Below are 23,374 nucleotides of genomic sequence, written 5' to 3'. Positions count from 1 at the left end.
CAGTCACTGCACCGATACCCATGGTACTCACACAGTTACTGGATAGACTGGATACGTTGATCGGTGCCCTTCCACCGGTGGTACCGAAGACACCGGTGTGTCCTACTCCTTCGACTCCGGTTTCTTTATCATCGGAGAACGAAGATGCACCGATGCCGGAACTGATTCCGGGGCCGCCTGGAGTCCTGCCACCGAGCAGTCCACCGAGATCACCAGATCCATTGGTGCCGATTTCCCCCATCGATGCCGCATCATCCTTGGTCAGTGCCACCATCGATGCCTTCGATGCCTCCTCCGGTGCCATCGATGCCCCAATCTGATCCCACAGGAATAGCACCTTTTCTTCCATCTGAAGATCCCATAGGAGCTTGGGACCAGCCTTACCAGCCTTGGACAGATGATTCTTCTCAGGATTCAGAAGATATCCTTTCAGAACCATCTCTTCCTGAGGAGAGAAGACGTTCTCCTCCAGAAGACCTGTCCTTTATAAATTTTATTAACAAGATGTCTGAGGCTATCCCTTTCCAACTTCAGACAGAAGAGGACTCCAGGCATAAAATGCTGGAGGTGCTCCAATTTGTAAACGCACCCAAGGAAATCATGTCCATACCTGTTCATTTATTTATTTATTTATTTATTTAAGGTTTTTATATACCGGCATTCATGATAAAATCACATCATGCTGGTTTACATTAAAACAGTGGTGCATAGAAAGAAAAAACAAACTGGAACTGTAGTGCGGAAGAAAGCAGTTACAAAAAATAGGGATGCTTAAACTGGGAGAGGAAGGAAAAAGAAAAGGTTAATAGCATTTTAAATATTTACAACGAACAGTTAAATGAGCTGGTTGTATTATAGAACTTGAAGTTGAAGGACATTAGTTGGAGTCCGGGAAAGCTTGTTTGAAGAGCCAAGTCTTAAGTCTCTTCCTGAAGGTTGGGAGGCTCCCAGTTACTGCTCAAGCGTAACTGGGAGCATCCAGGTTCTGTACCACCGGTAAATCGAAAAACAGATGCTAGCTACCTGGTACAGATAGCCCCTGGCTTCCAGAAAACACAGCTTCCCTGTACGTACCAGGATCAGTCCAGACAGTGGGTTATGTCCCCCGTCCAGCAGATGGAGTCAGACAAGGCTTCGGAGGGTGCTGTCATAAGAACCAGTTCACCCTCTGCAATAGCTCAGTATATCTCTGACTCCAGCAGATAGGAGTAGGGTAACCTGATGCTTCCCCTCCATGAAGGATTTTCTTTCAGTGATTTTCTTTCTGCAGTTGTTTTCTCAGGTTGGATCAAGTTAGTTTAAAAAAAAAAAAGTTACTTTAAAAAAAAAAAAAATGGGAGGAGCAAGGAAAGTTTTCCTCACTCTGGGGCTTGCAGGCAGGGCTGTTTCAGCCATCTCTCCCCTTCTACTCCCCCCACCCCTTTCTGCCTCCGGGTAAGTGGTTTTTTATTTGTAATTTATTCTTTTCAGCTTTGGAGCTGCTGTTGGTTGGGGAAAGCTGGTGGTGCCAGCCTCTTCCCATTCACTGCTGTGAACTGCCCCGCGGCCCCGAGACATTCATTCCCCGGGGCTGCCGCAGCAGAGGGGGGACATTCCTCTGCTGCTGATCCGAAGGCACTCGGGGGAGCACAGAGCCGTTTTCCCCGCGGCCCGTCCCTTCCCCGGCCGCCTGCAAGCATGCCGCGGCCGTCCCGCTGCTCAGCCTGTGGCGAGCCGCAGTCGAGGCTTTCAAGAGAGGGAGTCTGTGTTAGGTGCCTCCCTGGTGGGGAGGGCACCTCCGGGCCCGCTAGACGCCCTTTCTCCTCGCGCCTCAGCACAATCCAGGCATCGTGGGCCGGCCCCTTCGCCGCTTTCAGTGGGAACGGCGGCCATTTTGAATCCTCCCAATCACATTCAGCAGCCATCAGGGGAGGAAGAAGAGGATCCTGGAGAATTTCCTGCACCGATCCTCACTCCGATTGTTGCCTTAGGGGCCCAGGGGCCCCTGGATGCCTCACAGATTGCCCCCCCCCCGGGTCCCCCACCTTTTTCTCCGGAGTTCATTGTGCTGATGCACAATGCTTATTTGCAGCGCCTGGAGGTTCCCAGGGCGCCCATTCCGGACCCACCACCTGCCAAGACGCCCCGGTTGGCGGATGCTTCACAGGGGACCCAGGACACAGCGGATGGGGGCCAGGGCCCTCCCATGGGGCTCCCAGGGTCCACTTCACACCCCTCTCGCTGGGGGGGGGGGGTGCGGGCGCTTTCCCGGATCCGGGGGGGATCCCCCATCTCATCCGGACGATCCCATCTCAGAGGCACAGCTAGAGTGCGATGACCCGCGGGTCCTACCCATCTTTAGGAGGGAAGAGCTTGAGGATCTTATCCCTCAGATACTTCAGGAGTTGGACCTTGATCCCCCACCCGACCCGCCAGGACCCCCTGCTCCAGTTGTCGCTTCATCCGCCAGGAAGGGGGATCCGGTCCTAGCCGGTCTGTGCCCCCTGTCCCGGGCTTTTCCCACCCACCCCACCTTTCTGCAGTTATTGGCCAAGGAATGGGATACTCCCGAGACCTCACTTAAGTTTGGACGGGCCATGGAAAAACTTTATCCCCTCCCGAAGGACTTCTTGGAGTTGATTAAGGTCCCGAAGGTGGAACGGAAGCTGGAGACAAAGTCGTGGGACGGAGCCGAGTCGGAAGTCAGAAGTCAGACGTCAATACTGAAACCAAAGGGCAGAAGCTGAAGACAAGTCAGGATACAAGCCGGGTCGTTTTCCAGAAGACAGAAGAAGCAATCCAGGAACTACAGCAGCAACTAGAGACTCAGACAGACTGAGGAACCTCGTTGCAAGGCAAGGTGCTATTGCAGCTGCCAGGTTTAAATGGCCCGGCAGTGTCTGATGTCATGAGGGGGTGTTCCCGGGTTTTCCCGCGCTGGTTCCTTTAAGAAAAGGCCCTAGCGCGCGTGCGCCTAGGGGGTGGGGCCAGCCGCGGATCGGCGTCTCCCTTGCAGGGAGAACACCGTGGAGGGCCGCGTCTTCGGCCCTGGAGGCCAGGGGGAAGGTGTTCCTGCGGCCGGAACAGCCGCGCGGTGAGTGCAGGTCCCAGGGCACGGCCCGGTACCGTAACATTTTCCAACCAACACCTGCAACCTTGAGAAGATTGCAGAGGAAATATAGATAAAGATCTTATTAATTTTTATCCTTGTGTCTAGTTAGAAAGGGGCCTCTTAAGGGGACGTTTTCCAACACTAGACAACTTTTCAATTAGACACCAGGGTCCTTGGAAAGCCCAGAATACTTTGTTTATTATCTCTGCTTAGTTAGAAAAAAAACAGGAGTTCTTCCTGCCTGTCTCTATCTGTATGAAGAAAAGAAGGCAAACTTTAATTAGCTGGGTAGCCTCCCCAGTTTCAGATCCTCGCTAATGCAGGAAAAGCAATTTTAATGAACATTCGCAACTTTCTGTTGCGCTCCGCTGGCTGGGAGCGCTAGGAGTGAGATGTGTGCCCCTTGCGGCAAGACGGACCTCGTCTAGGGTTGGAGGTGACCAGGCCCCTGCCGACCTGCATGCCTGGATGAGGCCAACCACGCAAGGTTGGTCTCTGAGTGGAACTCCGATTACTCCCAGCCCTTTCGGACCTGCTGCAGGGAGCAGCACAGGCGGCAGGCCGGACAAGAGACGAGGGCAGACAAGGGCTGAAGCTTGAAGGCTGAGACGAAGGCTTCAGGACTCAGGAGAAGAACACAAGGCATCAACAACAGGAACGAAAGACCTCCGGAAGGGCGAACGGGTGGAAGCTCTCCCATGGAAGGCATCTGGAACTAGAGTAGATGGAAGCTCAGTGAATCAGGAATGTCTGAGGCAAGGATAACTCTTACAGACCTTGGGAATCCAGACGAGACGAAAAGGACTTGGAAGACTTAGACGAAGACAAGTGGGCACTGTGTAGGGCACGTAGGATTCCATCTTCGGCCAGTCTGTCCTTCGTAACCTGTTTACAAAGTGACGTACCTACACCCTTCTGCCTGCCCGGTGGGGTTCAGGATGCCCTCTACCAAATTCTGCACCAGTTGTGCCTATTGCATGCCTTTGGGTACATTTGGTGCATGTTTGGACATCCTCAGCTCGGTACTCACCCATATGTGAGGACTACCATCCTGCTTGTCCTGTGAGAAAGCAAATGCTGCTTACCTGTAACAGGTGTTCTCACAGGACAGCAGTATGTTAGTCCTCACGAAACCCGCTCACCGCCCCGCGGTGTTGGGTTCATAACGTTTTGTTGTTTTATTTTTCAGCACTGCCTGTAGCTTTCAAGTAGGACTGGGGGTGGGACCCCTGCTGGCTGCGTTGCTGGTTGGTGCCGTGCTGGGCATGCCCAGTGGGGGCCAGTCAGGGTTCTGGAGGCTTTGGCAGAGGTTTTCCGTGGTTGGGCTCCATCCTGGTGATGTCACCCATGTGTGGGGACTAACATCCTGCTGTCCTGTGAGAACACCTGTTACAGGTAAGCAACATTTGCTTTTTAAATATATCCGAAGCAGAAAGCCTATGAGGGAGTCAGTTGGACCGTTAGATGATCGAGGGGTTAAAGGGGCACTTAGAGAAGATAAGGCCATTGCGGAAAGATTAAATTATTTCTTTGCTTCGGTGTTAACTGAAGAGGATGTTGGGGAGGTACCCGTACTGGAGAAGGTTTTCATGGGTAATGATTCAGATGGACTGAACCAAATCATGGTGAACCTAGAAGATGTGGTAGACCTGATTGACAAACTGAAGAGTAGTAAATCACCTGGACCGGATGGTATACACCCCAGAGTTCTGAAGGAACTAAAAAAATGAAAATTCAGACCTATTAGTAAAAATTTGTAACCTTTCATTAAAATCATCCATTGTACCTGAAGACTGGAGGATAGCAAATGTAACCCCAATATTTAAAAAGGGCTCCAGGGGCGATCCGGGAAACTACAGACCGGTTAGCCTGACTTCAGTGCCAGGAAAAATAGTGGAAAGTGTTCTAAGCATCAAAATCACAGAACATATAGAAATACATGGTTTAATGGAACAAAGACGGCATGGCTTTACCCAAGGCAAGTCTTGCCTCACAAATCTGCTTCACTTTTTTGAAGGAGTTAATAAACATGTGGATAAAGGTGAACCAGTAGACGTAGTATACTTGGATTTTCAGAAGGTGTTTGACAAAGTTCCTCATGAAAGGCTTCTAGGAAAAATAAAAAGTCATGGGATAGGTGGCGATGTCCTTTCGTGGATTACAAACTGGCTAAAAGACTGGAAACAAGAGTAGGATTAAATGGACAATTTTCTCAGTGGAAGGGAGTGGGCAGTGGAGTGCCTCAGGGATCTGTATTGGGACCCCTACTTTTCAATAGGTTTATAAATGATCTGGAAAGAAATACGAGTGAGATAATCAAATTTGCAGATGATACAAAATTGTTCAGAGTAGTTAAATCACAAGCAGATTGTGATAAATTGCAGGAAGACCTTGTGAGACTGGAAAATTGGGCATCAAAATGGCAGATGAAATTTAATGTGGATAAGTGCAAGGTGATGCATATAGGGAAAAAATAACCCATGTTATAGTTAAACAATGTTAGGTTCCATATTAGGTGCTACAACTCAAGAAAGAGATCTAGGCGTCATAGTGGATAACACATTGAAATCGTCAGTTCAGTGTGCTGCGGCAGTCAAAAAAACAAACAATGTTTGGAATTATTAGAAAGGGAATGGTGAATAAATCGGAAAATGTCATAATGCCTCTGTATCGCTCCATGGTGAGACCGCACCTTGAATACTGTGTACAATTCTGGTCGCCGCATCTCAAAAAAGATATAATTGCGATGGAGAAGGTACAGAGAAGGGCTACCAAAATAAGGGGAATGGAACAGCTCCCCTATGAGGAAAGACTAAAGAGGTTAGGAATTTTCAGCTTGGAGAAGAGACGGCTGAGGGGGGATATGATAGAGGTATTTAAAATCATAAGAGGTCTAGTACGGGTAGATGTGAATCGGTTATTTACTCTTTCGGATAGTAGAAAGACAAGAGGGCACTCCATGAAGATAGCATGTGGCACATTTAAAACTAATCGGAGAAAGTTCTTTTTTACTCAACGCACAATTAAACTCTGGAATTTGTTGCCAGAGGATGTGGTTAGTGCAGTTAGTATAGCTGTGTTTAAAAAAGGATTGTATAAGTTCTTGGAGGAGAAGTCCATTACCTGCTATTAATTAAGTTGACTTAGAAAATAGCCACTGCTATTACTAGCAACGGTAACATGGAATAGACTTAGTTTTGGGTACTTGCCAGGTTCTTATGGCCTGGATTGGCCACTGTTGGAAACAGGATGCTGGGCTTGATGGACCCTTGGTCTGATCCAGTATGGCATGTTCTTATGTTGGGAGCCATTGTTCCCGTCATTCCAGACGAATGAGGAACCGGACGCTACTCCATTTACTTCATCATTCCAAAGAAGGAAGGCACGCTCCCCCCAATCGTGGACTTGAAGAAGGTGGCGCTGAAGGTTCCGCGGTTCTGGATGGAGACGCTGCGCTCTTTGATTGCGGCAGTCCACAAAAGGGAGTTTTGGCCTCTCTGGATTTTGACCGAGGCTTACCTGCACATAGGAATCCAATCTGATCATCAACGATATTTGAGGTTCATGATTCTGCGCGATCACTTTCAGTTCTGTGCTCTCCCCTTCGGTTTAGCTACGGTGCCCAGGACTTTCACCAAGGTGATGGTCGTGGTCGCTGCGGCTCTCCAAAGGGAGGGGGTTCTAGTTCATCTCTATCTGGACGACTGGTTATTTCGAGCGAAGTCTGAATCCCTGTGCTGGATGGCAGTGGATTTGGTCCTCTGTCGTCTCCGATCGCTAGGGTGTATTGTCAATTTAAGCAAGAGTCATCTGGTTCCTTTCCAGAGTCTGGCGTTCGTGGGGGTGCTTTTCAACATGAAGACGGGAAGTATCTTCCTTACTGAGCAGTGCATTGCCAAGCATCAGGCTCAGGTTCTGGAGTTGTTAGCCAAGCGGGTTCCCAGAGTCTAGGATTATTTACAAGTGCTCAGGTCTATGACTTCTACCTCTGAGTTGGTACCCTGGGCTTTTGCTCACATGAGGCCTCTGCAATCAGCCTTACTGTCTCGCTGGGAGCCAATATCTGGACATTATCAGCTACCTCTCCCTCTCCCAGAGCTTATACAGTCCAGTCTCTCATGGTGGCTTTGCTGGGACAAGTTGAGTCGTGGCATGGACCTCGATGTTCCAATCTGGACGGTCGTTACTACCGATACCAGTCTGTTTGGCTGGGGAGCGGAATGTCAGCATCAGTCGGTGCAAGGCCGTTGGTCCCCAGAGGAGGCTTCCTGGTCCATCAATCGGCTAGCCCTGCTAGTGTTTCTCCCATTGGTGAGGGGTTGGTCCTTGAGGTTCTTGTTGGACAATGTGACAGCAATGCCCTATATCAACTGCCAGGAAGGCACCAAGAGTCATTCCGTGGTTCAGGCTCAGCTTCTGGTGTAGTGGGCAGAGCAGCATCTGGAGCATCTAGCAGCCTCACATATAGCAGGCTCGGACAGTGTGCAAGCAGATTTTCTAAGTTGCCAGCAGCTGGATCCCAGGGAGTGGGAGCTGTCCGAAGAGGCGATGTCCCTTGTTTGTTGTCGGTGGGGGAACCCCATGTGTGGACTCAATGGCAATCTTCCGAAATGCCAAGGCTCCGTGGTTCTTCAGTCAGCGGAGAGAAAGAGGAGCAGAGAGAGTAGATGCCTTAGTCTTGCCTTGGTTGATGGATGTCATGCTGTATGTGTTTCCTTCCTGGCCTCTGGTGAGCAAAATTCTCCAGGGAATAGAGGTTCATCTGGGACCGGTGATTCTGGTGGCGCTGGAGTGGCCACAATGTCCATGGTTTGCAGACTTCATCAATCTAGCGGTGGACAGTCCTCTTCTGCTCGCCCATCTGCCGAACCTTGTGCGTCAGGGACCAGTTTGTTTCGATCAGGCAGATCGATTCTGTCTAGCTGCTTGGCTTTTGAAAGGCAGCGTCTGAAGGAAAAAGGTTGTTCAGACGCTGTCATTTCTACGCTCTTGCAGTCTAGGAAGCCTTCCACCTCTCTATCTTATGCAAGGTTGTGGAGCGTTTTTGATTCCTGGTGTTCCGGCCAGAAGGTGGAACCTAGAGGAGGGGGGTCTACGTGCCATATTTTGACCTTTTTTCAGGATGGTTTGGCAAAAGCGCTGTCTTTTAATTCAATTAAGGTTCAAGTGGTGGCGCTAGGTTGCTTCTGAGGCAAGGCTTGTGGCGCATTGATTTCGGCACATCCGAATATTGTCCAATTTCTTTGAGGCATGAAGCACCTGCACCCTTCCGTTCGATGCCATACCCGTCTTGGAACCTTAATGTGATCTTGCGGAGCCTCTGTGCACCCTCCTTCGAGCCTCTGCGGCATGTGACTACAAAGGATCTCACTTTGAAAGAGGTCTTTTTGGTGGCTTTCTCTTCGGCACGCAGAATTTCAGAAGTTCAAGCTCTTTCCTGCAGAGAGCCCTTTTTGGGAATCTCGGATGAGGGGTTTTCCTTGCTGGCTGTGCCTTCTTTCTTGCCCAAGGTTGTGTCCTCCTTTCACGTTAATCAGTCGGTGGAGCTCCCCTCCTTCTCAAACTTAGATCCGGCAGCAGCACACACTAGAAATTTGCGTTGCCTAGACGTCAAATGAGCCTTGCTGAGATACTTGGAAGTGGCAAATAATTTCCACACTTTAGATCACCTTTTTGTGTTGTGGAGCGGTGCCATGAAAAGGCATAAGGCGTCAAAGCGACTATTGCGAGGTGTTTGAAAGAGGTGATTAATTCTGCATATATTTGTCAGGGTTGCCTGATTCCAGAAGGTCTCTGGGCGCATTCTACTCGCTCTCAGGCAGCCTCTTGGGCAGAGTGTCAGTCTCTCCTCAGCAGATCTGTACAGCGACTACGTGGAAGTCATTGCACACTTTTGCCAGACATTATCGCTTGGATGTCCAGTCCCCAGGGGGTGGAAATTTTGGCTCGAGTGTGCTGCGATTGGTACTCTCACAGTCCCACCCTACTTATGGAAGCTTTGGTACCTCCCAGGAGTCTGGACTGATCTGGGTACATACAGGGAAAGGAAAATTGGTTCTTATCTGGTAATTTTCATTCCTGTAATTCCACAGATCAGTCCAGAGTCCTGCCTTTGATTAGCAAAGGGTAGTGGGAGAGTCCGCTCGATCTATCTTTTTTTGCTGTATGGTCTATGAAGAAGCACAGGGTTTGTTTATCCCACACAGGTTTTTGGTGTGAGGGTGTTTTGTTATTGCCTGTTTATCCTCTTCCCCCTGTTTATTTAGGGGAGTAGTCATAGTTACTTGATTCTTCTTTATATTTCTGGCTTGGGTACAGATTAATACTGAGAGACTGCAGGTGGCACCTCGTCTTAAGTGGCAGTGTCAGTAAAACTTTCTCTGACTCCATTTGCTGGAAGAGAGGCAAAACCCAAGAGTCTGAATTGATCTGTGGTACTGCAGGAACGAAAATTAGCAGATAAGAACCAATTTTCATATTTGTACTGTATTGTAAAATGAAACTGTGAATGTCCAACTTAAACTGCTTAGAAATTATAATTTGCGGTATATACATTTCAAAATAAATAAATAGCCTGGGATAAGCACAGAGGATCTTTAGCTGTGAGGGGTAAAGCCTGGGATAAGCACAGAGGATCCTTAGCTGTGGGGGAGTGAGAGGTAAAGCCTGGGATAAGCACAGAGGATCCTTAGCTGTGGGGGAGTGAGAGGTAAAGCCTGGGATAAGCACAGAGGATCCTTAGCTGTGGGGGAAGTGAGGGGGAAAGCCTGGGATAAGCACAGAGGGATCCTTAGCTGTGAGGGAGTGAGGGGTAAAGCCTGGGATAAGCACAGAGGATCCTTAGCTGTGGGGGAAGTGAGGGGGAAAGCCTGGGATAAGCACAGGATCCTTAGCTGTGGGGGAAGTGAGAGGTAATATCTGGCCCAAGGAGCTGAAGTTGGGTAGTGAATAGAATCCAGGTATCGCTGACACTCCTTGTGACCTTGGGCAAGTCAAATCACCCTCTTGCCTCTGGTTCAAACGTAGGGCCTTCTTTACTAAGCTTTTTGGGACCAAAACACCTTCCTACTTTCTCTTCCTAAGCTTGAAACTGTTCAGTGCAAGGTGCTACCTCTGAGAATGGAGGATGGATCAAACTGGAACTTTTTCCTCAAATCTCAGCTTGTGTCATTAGAAATTTTGCCTGGTTTTTCTTTTTTTTTCTATTTCTGCAGATACCGGGAGGCCAGTGTGGAAATAATTGAGGTTATGTCACGATTTGCTGTGATTGAGCGAGCGAGCATCGATGAGGCTTATGTTGACCTGACAAGCGCTGTGCGAGACAGACTTGGCAGAGAAAAAGCAGGTCCTCTCTCGGCAGATCTGTTATCGAACACCTACATCCAAGGCTTCCCCTGCTGCTTAGGGGAGGTGGCAGAGCAGGATTGTAAAGGTACTAGTCTGTATGTAGGACTTAACTTGCTGATCAGGGAGAGGTAGAGCAGGACAGGGGCACTATCTACAGTTCAATGAGTTGCAGAATCCGAGGAAGACTAGAGAATTAATGCAAGGGCATGCGCTAATTGTGGTTTACTTGGATTTCAGCAACGCTTTTGATACTGTCCCATAGAGGAGGCTCATGAATAAAATCAGCAGCCTGGGGTTGTGTCCAAGATGGTGGCATAGTAACATAGTATCGATGGCAGAAAAAGACCAAATGGACCATGCAGTCTTCCCAGCAGGTTTCTAAGGTAGTAACCGCCACTCCGTGCTGGTTACCCTTTGTCTCTGTTTAGGGTAGAAACTACCACTCCGTGCTGGTTACCCCCAAGCCTTATATTAAGGGTGGTGTTATTAACATTTGAAAAATAGCACTGTCAAACTAATAATAAAGTTATTGCTAGCAATATTTTTATGGGGCGAGCAGCCTTCTTGATAATTCAGACAATGCTCCTTGAATGGGCTTTGCTTTTGGTTTTGGCTGTAGAAGCACTCCTGTCCTTTTCCCTGATGACTGTGTATCAGTAAGCTGGACTGTAAAAGTCGGGTCCCAGCATTGGCTGTCTTCTGAATTCAATTCCTCTTCCCCCAATGCTGTTGAAGTGGAGAGTGATGTTACAGTTGCACCAAAAGCATCAAGACAAATGAGTGAATGGTAGTACCGTATTTCCACGCATATAACCCGCGGGTAATGTGCGTTTTTACCTACCCCGCATGCCCCCCGCGGGGTATAAACGTGGGCGGGTTATCCAGAAAAAATTTTACAACCAATAAAGTTTCCCGACTCTGAATAGGCTGCAGCTGAGAGGAGTCCGTCCTATCCCTGCGCCCGGCCGCTTCCTGATTGGTCGCGTGTTAAATCTAGGCCGCAGGCGGGTGGGCGCTTGTTCCAGGCGGCGGCGGGGGCGGGTGGACGCGCGTTAGTTCGAGACGGCCGGCGGGTGGTCGCGTGTTAAATCTAGGCCGGGTCGCACAGGCGCGCATTCATTCACTGCCGATGGGGGCAGCCCCCACCGGCAGTGAATGAATGCGCGCCGAAAGCAGCTTGTTCCAGGCGGCGGTGGCGGGTGGACGCGCGTTAGTTCGAGGCGGGTGGTCGCGTGTTAAATCTAGGCCGGGTCGCTCAAGGCAATCTAGGCCGGGTCGCTCAAGGCAGTCACATGCCGTGACGTCACGGCATGTGACTGCCTTGAGCATCGAATCGCAGGGGTCGCATTCATTCACTGCCGGTGGGGGCTGGGGCAGCCCCCACCGGCAGTGAATGAATTCATTCATCCAGGCGGAGGAGCCGGCTGCTTTCAGCTGCCGCTGCCGGCTGCTTTCGGCGCTCAAGGCAGTAGCGGCGAAAGCAGCCGGCTCCTCCGCCTGGATGAATGAATGCGACCCCTGCGATTCGATGCTCAAGGCAGTCACATGCCGTGACGTCACGGCATGTGACTGCCTTGAGCGACCCGGCCTAGATTGCCTTGAGCGACCCGGCCTAGATTTAACACGCGACCACCCGCCTCGAACTAACGCGCGTCCACCCGCCACCGCCGCCTGGAACAAGCTGCTTTCGGCGCGCATTCATTCACTGCCGGTGGGGGCTGCCGCAGCCCCCACCGGCAGTGAATGAATGCGCGCCTGTGCGACCCGGCCTAGATTTAACACGCGACCACCCGCCGGCCGTCTCGAACTAACGCGCGTCCACCCGCCCCCGCCTGGAACAAGCGCCCACCCGCCCGCGGCCTAGATTTAACACGCGACCACCCGGCTCCCGCCGCCCGCCTGGACCCACGCGGCCCTCCGACAGGTATTTAAAAATTTATTTTTTTTTTGAATTGCGGGTTATATGAGGAGGCGGGGTATATTAAAACTTTTTTTCATAAATCTTGAAAACCTGCGGGTTATGTGTGTGGGCGGGTTATATACGTGGGCGGGTTATTGTCGTGGAAATACGGTAATCCCTTGCCTTCTGATTAAGGGTAGTAACTGCTGCTCCATGCAGATTACCACCATGCAACCTTTTCTTTATTTCAGCTTCTAACCTTTGGGGATCCACAGTGTTTTATCCCATGCCCTCTTACATTTGTTTACTGTTTTGATCCTTGCAACCTCCTCTGGAAGGGCTTTCCAGGTATCCACCACACTCTCCATGAAGATATATTTTCTAATGTTGGTTCTGCGACATCTACCCTGGAGTTTAATTTCATGACCCCTAGTTCTATTGTTCCCTTTCCAATGTAAAAGGTTCAAAGTTCATACATCATTAAAAATTCCAGGTATCTGAAAATCTGTATCATATCTTCCCTGCACCTCCTCTTTTCTAGGGTATACATATTCAGACCGTTCAGCCTCTCCTCATAAGTCTTCTGATGCAGACCTCACACCATTTTGGCCACTCTTCTATGGACTACCTCTATTCTTTTTGAGTTATTGGCTCCAGAACTGATCACAGTACTCTAGGTGAGACCTTACCAAAGACCTGTATAAAGGCATTATCACCTCCTTTTTCTTACTGGTTATTTCTCTCTCTATTCAACCCAGCATTCTCTTGGCTTTAGCTATTGCCTTCTCATATTGCTGCGCAGCTTCAGCTCACCAGTCACTATCGCCCCAAGGTCTCTCTCCTAGTCCATGCACATTAGTCTTTTACCCCACATTACATACAGCTCTTTTGGATTACCACACCTCAAATGCATGACTTTGCATTTCTTGGCATTGAATCTCAGCTGCCAAATCTTAAACCGCTCTTCAAGCTTTCTTAAATCACTTTTCATTCTCTCCTTCAGGCGTTGGCATTCTGTTGCAGATCTTTGTAATATCTACAAAGATACAAACTACCTTTTATCCCTTCCACAATGTCACTCACAAAGATATTGAACAGAATTGGACCCAAAATTGATCCCCAGGACACTCAATTTAACACAGTTCTCTCTTCAGAGTAGGTTCTATTTACCATTACACGCTGTCTCCCGTCAGTCAACCAGTTTGTAATCCACCACTATAATGCCCACTCCCAAACTTCTCATTTTATTCACAAGCCTCCTATGCGGGACCATATCAAAATCTTTGCAGAAATCCAAGAAAATTACATGGAGCGCTCTTCCTTGATCCAATTCTCTAGTCACCCAATTAAAAAAATCAATAAGATTTGTCAAAAGCTGATGATACAAGGTCAGTGGAATGCCGATGAACAACAGTGGACCATCAATTGTTTGGAAGCCCATGCAGTTCATTTGGTGGGTCTATGGTTCGCCGAGAGGTGAGCAGTGAGAATAATGTCAAACAATGCCACGACAACTGCCTACATAAATCATCAAGGCGGAACCAGAAGTCCTCAAGTGTCAGTGGAGACACATGCTCTCATGGCATGGCAGAGCAACATCTTCAGGTGTTATCCGCCTCTCATGTTGCTGGGAAGGACAATGTGAAGGCCAATGTTTTTTCAGCAGGCAGGACTTAGGCCCAAGAGAGTGGGAGCTGGCAGACGACGCTGTTAAATTCATGGTTTCTTGATGGGGGCAGCCATATCTGGATTTAATGGAAAGCTACAGCAACACGAAGGTGCCACGGTTCTACAGTCACAGAAAGGACCCAAGAGCATTGGGAATTGACGTACTCATCCAACAGTGGCCACAGTATGGGATATTATGTGTTTTGTCTCACTGACCGATGATCAGCAGGGTAATTTGGAAGATTGCAAGTCCATACCAAGACCATGCTTCTGGGGCTCTGGATTGGCCATGGAGACAGAGGTATGCTCACCTATAACGAATCCAACATCAGATTCCAATGGGATAGGATAGCTTTCTGTAAGGCACGCAGCGGGGTCCCCCATCGCGCTCCATTCCCTCCGACGCTCGGTAACTGTTTTTTCCGGTACTTACTGTCGGTTCCCGGCAGCTTACCGCTTCGGTGCACGACTGTCACCGACTGCGCACCCACCAAATTTTAACATGGCGACCAGATTTAGAAAATACCCCAAGTGTCCGAGGACCATGTCCATAATGGACCCACATGAAGTCTGTGTTTTGTGCTTAGGCCCCTCGCACGACGTTCATCGATGACCTAGTTGTGCACAAATTACCCCCAAAGGCCGTCGCGCTCACCTGGACAAAATGGAGTAGTTGTTTGCTTCAAAACAGTCTGCTCCATCGACGTCAGTTCAAGCGCCACCGACCATGGAGGGTCCATCGACCTCTGAGACAATTCGCCAGGAGCACCATGGACTACTGTTGTTTGTGATAGTTGTGGGTGGATCCTTGGGCCGGTGGCAGATGACCACGCCCACGGGGAAAGATCCCGAGAGGGATCACCGGTCAGGCTCAGAGTTGGGAGACACACACACACTAGTTCTTTTATTAAACTGTTTTAAAGAACCACCAAAGGTGGCAGTAGTGAGCTGGAAGAGCCCGGCTGGGCTGTAGTCCCTCAGGCACTGGAACAGCAATCCCAGGATGGCTGAGCTGTAGAGAAACTGAGATAGTGAGTAGGCAGAATATGCAGAGTTCAGGAACAGAAGCTTGATGGTAACATTCACACAATAGTCTCTTGGAACAGCAACGGAGCTGGAATGAAGTAGGCCTTCGAGGAGCGAGTACCTGGTTCCAGAGAAAGCTCTGAGAGAGAGAGATGGCAACTCACTGGTGTTGTAGGCAGCGATGACTTCCTGGCAGAAGTTATATTCGGTAGCAGGTCCGGGAACGTGGGCCCTCGAGGAACGAGTACCGGTTCCAGACTGTGACCTGAAAAGCACGAGAGAAAGCGAGGCCCCCGAGGAGCGGGTACCCCTAGTAAAGTCCGAGAAGGCAGAGTAGCAAGGTAAGCAGAGAGCGAATCCCATGCGCAGCGATACCTGGAGGCAACTAGGTAGGAAACCCTTTGCTAACTCGATTAGCTAGCAAAACAAGAGACCTTTAAAAATCCGGTGATGATGTCATCTCAGGGTTCGCGCCACAGCTGGTACTTGAGTCGGGGCCGCGTGCGCCCTTAGGCCTCAGGACAAACATGGCGGAAGGCTGCGTCTAGCCGGTCCGGGAACGCCGGAGGAGGTCAGCAAGATGACGCCACGGCAGCCAAACTTCCATCGACCAAAGAGGGAGTCGCCAAAGAGGTAAGGTGGGCGGAGTGGAGACATCGGGCAGCAACAGTCGCAACATGGACAGGGTGACCGTCCATCACTGACTCCATAGAGGACATCGACGTCATCGTCCTCTGTGCCGTGGAAAAACCGGACTGAGCACCGAGGGAAACATCGACACCGACACTGACGGGTGTCCCCGACCGGTGCCGGCACCAATACCGCAGCAGCATAGACTTCCATCGAGCCGCCTGTGAAGAGGGCCCGGGGAGAGGAGCCCCCATACTCCTCTGGACCCGGGACCCCTAGGCGTCCCCACTAATACCAGTGCCGGGCACCGAGCCTCCACGGGCCCCTGTGGAGGCTCCAGTGACGCCTAGCCCGCCTCCTACCCCGATCGCCGTGCCACCCATGCCGGCTTCCCAGGAGGAATTGGACCTCATGGTCCAAGAGGCAATGCTGAAAGCCTTACAAGGCTTCCAATTGCCGCCGGCACCGGCCCCCATACCAGCCCCTGAACCGGCTCCCTCGATAGTGGCACCGCTCCTCGAGCGCCTCGATATGCTCATCTGTGCCTTATCAACTCCTCTACCACCAGACGTGCTTGGATCGAGTCGTTCATCGAGGCTTCCCCAGGTCCCGATTCTAGTACTGGGTTCCTCGGAGGAGGAAGGATCAATTCCCGGCCACGTCCCTCCACGGGAACCGTCGATGCCAGAGCCCATGCCAGGGCCATCGGGGCTATTTTAACCCAAGCACACCTCATCTGCCCCGATGCCGGCACTGATTCCATTGATGCCAAGGCCGCATCTATTGATGCCTTCCTGCCCTTTCAGCTTTGGCATGCTTCTTCCATCAGGAGCTCCACCGGGAGAAGGAGAAAGTCCCTATAATCCATCGGACGATGCATCCTCAGATGATTCATCACAGACATCAGAGGACTTACTATCAGAGCCTTCACCGCCGGAGGAAAAGCGAAGATCTCCTCCAGAAGACCTCTCCTTTGCCAGTTTTGTCAGAGATGTCTGAGACTATACCTTTTACACTGGTCACGGAAGAAGGTGCTCGCCAAAAAATGTTGGAGGTCTTACAATTTGTAGATGCTCCAAAAGAAATAATGGCAATACCGGTACATGAAGTTCTTTTGGACCTCATGCACTGCCTGTGGGAACATCCAGGTACAGTACCCCCAGGTCAATAAAAAGACAGGTGCTACCTACCTGGTTCAACAAGCCCCAAGTTTTCAAAAGAGTCAGCTGCCCCACCACTCTGTGGTTGTGGAATCAGCTCAGAAAAAGGCTAAGCGATTGTGTCCACATTCCTCTGCTCCTCCCGGTAAGGAATAGAAAGCATTGGATGTGTTGGGACGAAGAATTTTCCAAGGGTCCATGTTGATATTGCGAATTGCAGCATATCAACTGTACATGACCCAATACAATAGAAATCTCTGGAAACAAGTCCAGGAGATTGCGGAGACATTACCAGAGCAACAAGAAGAAGCCTTGTTCTCCATCCTACAAAAAGGAATGGAAGCAGGTAAACATGAAGTCAGAGCTGCCTACGATTCTTCTGAAACCGCATCCAGAGTCTCAGCAGCAGGCAGCAGTGCTAGACGCTGGGCCTGGCTTAAGGCCTCAGACCTACACCAGGAAGTGCAGGACAAACTGGCAGATCTACCCTGTACTGGAGTCAACCTGTTTGGGGATAAGATCCAGGGCACAGTGGCCCAGTTAAAGGACCATCATGAGATCCTGCGCCAGTTGTCAACTGTCTCCCCAGATGTTCCCTCCGTAGCCCACAGGGCCACGCATAGAGAACCCAAGAAACAATTCTACAGGCCATGCAGATATTACCCTCCTGTGTCCCGTGCACGACCGGCTCGGGCACCTCAGAGGGGACCTGCGCGCCAAACTAGAACATCTAGACCGCAGTCAGCTCCACAAGCTGGCTCCGCATCTGGATTTTGACTCTTTCCCAGAGAGCAGCAGCCATATTCCAGTGGGGGGGGGGGGGGGCGCCGCCTGTGCCACTTTGCAACAAATTGGCATCCAATCACCATGGACCAGTGGGTACTGTCCATCGTAACCCACGGTTACCATCTAAATTTTTCAAAAATACCTCTGGAATTCCCACCCAGTCCATCCTGGAGTTGGGACGACCACAAAGGAAAACTCGTCAGAGCTCTCAACCCTTCTGTCAGTCAGAGCCGTGGAACCAGTTCCATCGAATCAACAGGGGCAAGGGTTCTACTCCAGATATTTCCTAATTCCAAAAAAGAACGGCGACTTCCAGCCTATTCTGGAGCTCCGTGCCTTGAATACATTTCTTCGCAAGGAACGGTTCAGGATGGTATCCCTGGGCACCATGCTTCCTCTACTTCAACAAGGGGATTGGCTCTGCTCTCTGGACCTTCAAGACGCATATGCCCATATTGCGATCTCCCTTCCTCATCGCAAATATCTGCGATTTGTGGTGGGCCGCAGTCACTATCAATACAAGGTACTACCATTTGGCCTAGCCTCGGCGCCTCGAGTCTTTACGATGTGCCTGGCAGTCGTGGCTGCGCAGTTACACAGCAGAGGCGTATATGTTTTTCCGTACCTGGACGACTGGCTCATAAAAAGCCAGTCAAAACAAGGAGCCCTCAACTCTCTCGGTCTCACCATAAGGCTTCTAAACTCATTGGGATTTCTATTAAAATTACCCCAAATCCCAGCTGATACCGTCTCATCTTCTCTCCTTTATAGGAGCAGACCTAGATATGACACTGTCCAGAGCACTCTTACCTAAAGACCATGCGATTACGCTGTCCAACCTTGCCTGCTTTATCCGCCATCGAAAAAGAGCCTCAGCTGGCCAGCTACTAAGGTTGCTCGGCCAAATGGCATCAAAAGTCCATGTCACCCCTATGGCACGTCTTGCCATGAGAGTGACCCAATAGACTCTGAAATCCCAGTGGCAACAAGCTACTCAGCCACTGTCGTCCCTGGTACATATAACCAGCCAGTTTCGTCTGTCCCTTGCCTGGTGGACACACAAAACCAACTTAAAAGTGGGTCTTCTTTTCCAGCAACCAGCTCCTCAGGTGACTTTAACTACGGACGCCTCCAACCTAGGTTTGTTTAAGTCCCTTGAGTTTGAAGGCAAGGGACTTAAACAAAAGCCAAAACGACCCATCAAATCAACTTTCTGGAGCTTCGAGCGATACGGTACGCCCTTTATGCATTTCAGGATTACTTCTCCAACAAAGTTGTCCTGATTCAAACAGACAGCCAAGTTGCAATGTGGTACCTGAACAAACAGGGGGGCACGGGCTCTTATCTGCTTTGCCAGGAGGCGGCGCAGATTTGGGCCTGAGCCCTGTCGCATTCCATTCTTCTGCGAGCCACTTATCTAGCGGGCACACACAATGCCCTGGCGGAGTGCCTCAGCCGACGTTTCCAGCCCCACGAATGGTCTCTGGATCCCTTGGTTGCGAGCAGAATCTTCCACCAGTGGGGTCATCTGACCATCGACCTCTTTGCGTCCAGTCAGAACCACAAAGTGGAAAACTTCTACTCCCTGCACAGGGATCGGCATGCACCAGCCAGGGAAGCCTTCGCCCGTCCCTGGAACAAAGGCCTGCTTTATGCATATCCTCCGATTCCGCTCATAAGCAAGACTCTCATGAAGCTACAACAGAACCAGGGCTTAATGATTCTCATAGTCCCATACTGGCCACGTCAAATTTGGTTTCCCATAATTCGCGACCTTTCTGTCTCGGACCCCATTCGCCTGGGCACATCGCCCAACCTCATAACACAGAATCACGGCAAGTTATGCCACCTGAACCTCCAGGCCCTCTATCTGACGGCCTGGATGTTGAAAGGCTGATACTACAACCACTCAACCTTTCAAGTGACGTATCTCAAGTCCTTGTAGCTTCACGAAAGGCTTCCACGCGGAAATCCTACCACTCAAAATGGAAGACATTTACCTTGTGGTGCACCCAAGAATTTGGATCCCTTTTCTTGCCCCACATCGAGTCTGTTAAATTATCTCTGGCACCTCTTGGAATCTGGTCTCCAGACATCATCTATCCGAGTGCACCTTAGTGCCATCTCTGCTTACCATTAAGGAATAGGGGATGCCCCGATAATGGCTCAACCCCTAGTGAGTCGCTTCATGAGAGGCTTAGTACAGCTTAAACCTCCTCTACGGCCACCGGTTGTGGCATGGGACCTCAATGTCGTACTTGCACGGCTCATGCACTCCTGCGAACTTAGATACCTTACATGGAAAGTTCTTTTCCTAGTAGCCATCACGTCTGCTCGCAGGGTAAGTGAGTTACAGGCCCTTGTGACCTACTCACTGTATACAAGGTTCCTCCATGACCGGGTGGTTCTCCGCACTCACCCTAAATTCCTTCCTAAGGTGGTAACTGATTTCCATTTAAATCAGTCCATAGTCTTGCCCACTTTCTTTCCAAGACCTCACGCTCACCCAGGTGAGCGAGCTCTCCACACCTTGGACTGTAAGCGTGCTCTTGCGTTTTACTTAGACTGCACTACAGCCCACAGGAAGTCCACCCAACTCATTGTCTCTTTTGATAAGAACAAACTTGGGAATGTGGTGGGCAAGCAAACACTGTCAAACTGGTTAGCAGACTGCATCGCATTCTGTTACCAGCAAGCAGGCCTTGCACTGCAGGGACGAGTGAAGGCACACTCAGTCAGAGCAATGGCAACGTCAGTAGCACACTACCGTTCAGTACCGATTGCTGACATCTGCAGGGCTGCGACATGGAGCGCTCTCCAAAACGTCACAACTCACTACTGCCTGGACAAGGCTGGGCGACAGGATTCCGTCTTTGGCCAGTCTGTCCTAAGAAATTTGTTTCCAGTGTAGAAACCCAACTCGTCCTACCTTGACCGCTGTGAATTTCAGGCTGCCTCATCTTTACCAGCAGCACCCCATTTGTTGTGCCTGTTGCACATGTTTGGTGATGCTTGGCCTCATACGTATGACTCACCCTGTAGCTTGCTATTCACCCATATGTGAGGACTACCATCCTGCTTGTCCTGGGAGAAAGCAGAGTTGCTTACCTGTAACAGGTGTTCTCCCAGGACAGCAGGATGTTAGTCCTCACGAAACCCGCCCGCCACCCCGTGGAGTTGGGTTCGCTTATGTTTTATTTTATTTTTCGCTTGTACTTTTGCTACAAACGAGACTGAAGGGGGACCCCTGATAGCTGCAGGGTTAGTGGCATGCTGGGCATACTCAGTGTGCCAGTCAAAGTTTTAGAAACTTTGACAAAAGTGTTCCGTGACAGGGCTCCATCTGATGATGTCACCCATATGTGATGACTAACATCCTGCTGTCCTGGGAGAACACCTGTTACAGGTAAGCAACTCTGCTTTCTCCGATTAGTCTTAAATGTGCTACTTGCTAACTTCATGGAATGCCCCCAGTCCGTCTATTATCCGAAAGTGTAAATAACCAATTCACATCTACTCGTTCAAGACCTCTCATGATCTTAAAGACCTCTATCATAACCCCGCTGAGCCGTCTCTTCTCCAAGTTGAACAGCCCTAACCTCTTCGCCTTTCCTCATAAGGGAGCTGTTCCATCCCCTTTATCATTTTGGTTGCCCTTCTCTGTACCTTCTCCATCACAACTATATCTTTTTTGAGATGCGGCGACCAGAATTGTACACAGTATTCAAGGTGCGGTCTCACCATGGAGTGATACAAAGGGATTATGACATTTTCCGTTTTATTAACCATTCCCTTCCTAATAATTCCTAACATTCTGTTTGCTTTTTTTTTACTGCTGCAGCACACTGAGCCAACAATTTTAAAGTATTATCCACTATGATGCTGTTGTGTCTGTCGCTGCCCGACATCTCTGCTCTGCCCACCTTACCTTGTTGGCGACTCCCTTCAGGGTTGATGGAAGACTAGCTGCTGCGGCATCTCCAGGCTGTCCTCCTCCAGCGTTCCCGGACCGGCTCAATGCTGCAAGCCGCCATGTTGACCAGATGCCTAAGGGTGTGCGCCCGAACGGCCCGACTGATGTACCAGCGTTGGTGCGAACCTCAGGGGTGTCCCCCTGAGATGACGTCACTAGCTCCAGATATTTAAGGTCTCAGTTTTCGCTAACAAGACGAGTTAGCAAGGGATTGGTTTACCTAGCTTCCTCCTGGTCGCTGCGGATGGGATTCACTCTCCGCAACCGTAGTTACTCTGCCTCCTCGGACTTTACTAGAGGTACCCGCTCCTTGGGGGCTTCGCTCTCTCTTTTTCTTTTCAGGTCGCAGTCTGGAACCGGTACTCGCTCCTCGAGGGCCCACGTCCCGGATCTGCTCCTGAATACCACTTCTGCTAAGACGTCATCGCTGCTTACAACATCAGTGAGTTTCCAGCTATCTCTCAGAGCTTTCCCTAGGACTAGGTACTCGCTCCTCGAGGGCCTAATGCACACCATCTCCTGGGCTGTCTCAAGAGACTGTTGTGTGAGTGTTACCATCAAGGACTTGTTCCAGAACTCTGCATATTCTGCCTACTCACTTTCTTAGTTTTCCCGTCAATAGCAGGGCTGAATTAGCCATGCTGTCATGCGATCTGTGAATCAGGTCCGGGAGGCGGAGCTTTACCAAGCAGAGATTTAGATTTTAGCTCCCTGCGGCTGCGCCTGTGTTCCCGGCAGGAAAGTAACAGATTCTCCTCAGTCTGTTCTTTCCGCGAGCGGGATCGCATGCGGGGCTGACTTCTCCTCAGCATTTATTATTTTTTCTTAGAAATGTCAAAAAAGTCAGGGTTTAAACCCTGTACTTGTGGCAAGATAATGTCAGTTACGGATGGCAATGACCGATGTACCGATGCCTGGGGCCAGAGCACAATTTACAAAATTGTGAATTTTGTGCCCGAATGTCTCCAAGAGCCCAAAAACAGCGGGCTTATAGGATACGGGAACTGTTTACTTTTTCGGAGCCATCGGAGGCTCATTCTTCGACTGGCCCCTCGACAACAACGGCTCCATCACAAAAACGATCGTCGTGGTGGGATCCGCACCCCTCCAGGCTTGGAGGTAAGGACTTGCCGAGACAACATAGGCCATCGGATCCGAGAGGTCCGAGAGAGCCTCAGCGATTGGCGCAGGAAACAACGGTGCTTAAAACTTCAGCACCTACAACTTATGCGCCCAAAGTACCTTCTGCGCCCAATTCACCGTCGGCGCATAAACCTTCTGCGCCCAAAATGACATCGGCGCATAAGGCATCGGTGCACACACCGCCGGAGACTTATGCGCGCACACCGCCGGAGACTTCTGTGCGCTCGGCGCCGGAAACAACGGCGCCAAAGACTTATGCGTATAAGTCACCATATGCGCACAATCTACAGAAAACATCGGCGCACATGGCGCCGAAGACATTGGAGCACACGGCAACAAAGGAATCGAAGCACAGTGGACTACAACAGTCCAAACACCCATATCATTCAATACCACATGGGTTAAAACGAAAACATCACTCTCCAGATGTACTTCATTCCACCTCTTCAGATTCCAGTTCCACAGAGGTGAAATCAAAACGTATTAGACGATCGCCGTCAGGAAGTGGAATCCACACAGGATCATCGTCACACCATCACCATAGGCGATCACGGCACTGACATCAAAAGGCTGTGAAGACGAGGGACACATGGGAAGTGAGCCCTTCTACTTCTAGGCCATCTCACGCACGGAGTGCAGACACCTTATCT

General features: G+C 50.2%; 1 protein-coding gene across 2 annotated transcripts in view; it reads left to right on the top strand.

The window, feature by feature from the left end:
• Positions 1-23,374, top strand: part of POLH (DNA polymerase eta) — a 218,479-nt gene that overhangs the window by 50,396 nt on the left and 144,709 nt on the right. For both annotated transcript variants that reach the window (XM_029592831.1, XM_029592833.1), the window contains exon 4: positions 10,306-10,523. In XM_029592831.1, coding sequence (XP_029448691.1) covers positions 10,306-10,523 — 218 coding nt within the window. The remainder of the gene's footprint in view (positions 1-10,305; positions 10,524-23,374) is intronic.

Source organism: Rhinatrema bivittatum, chromosome 3, assembly GCF_901001135.1.
Source record: "Rhinatrema bivittatum chromosome 3, aRhiBiv1.1, whole genome shotgun sequence".
Lineage (NCBI taxonomy): Eukaryota > Metazoa > Chordata > Amphibia > Gymnophiona > Rhinatrematidae > Rhinatrema > Rhinatrema bivittatum.
This window is presented reverse-complemented; position numbering and strand designations above follow the sequence as displayed.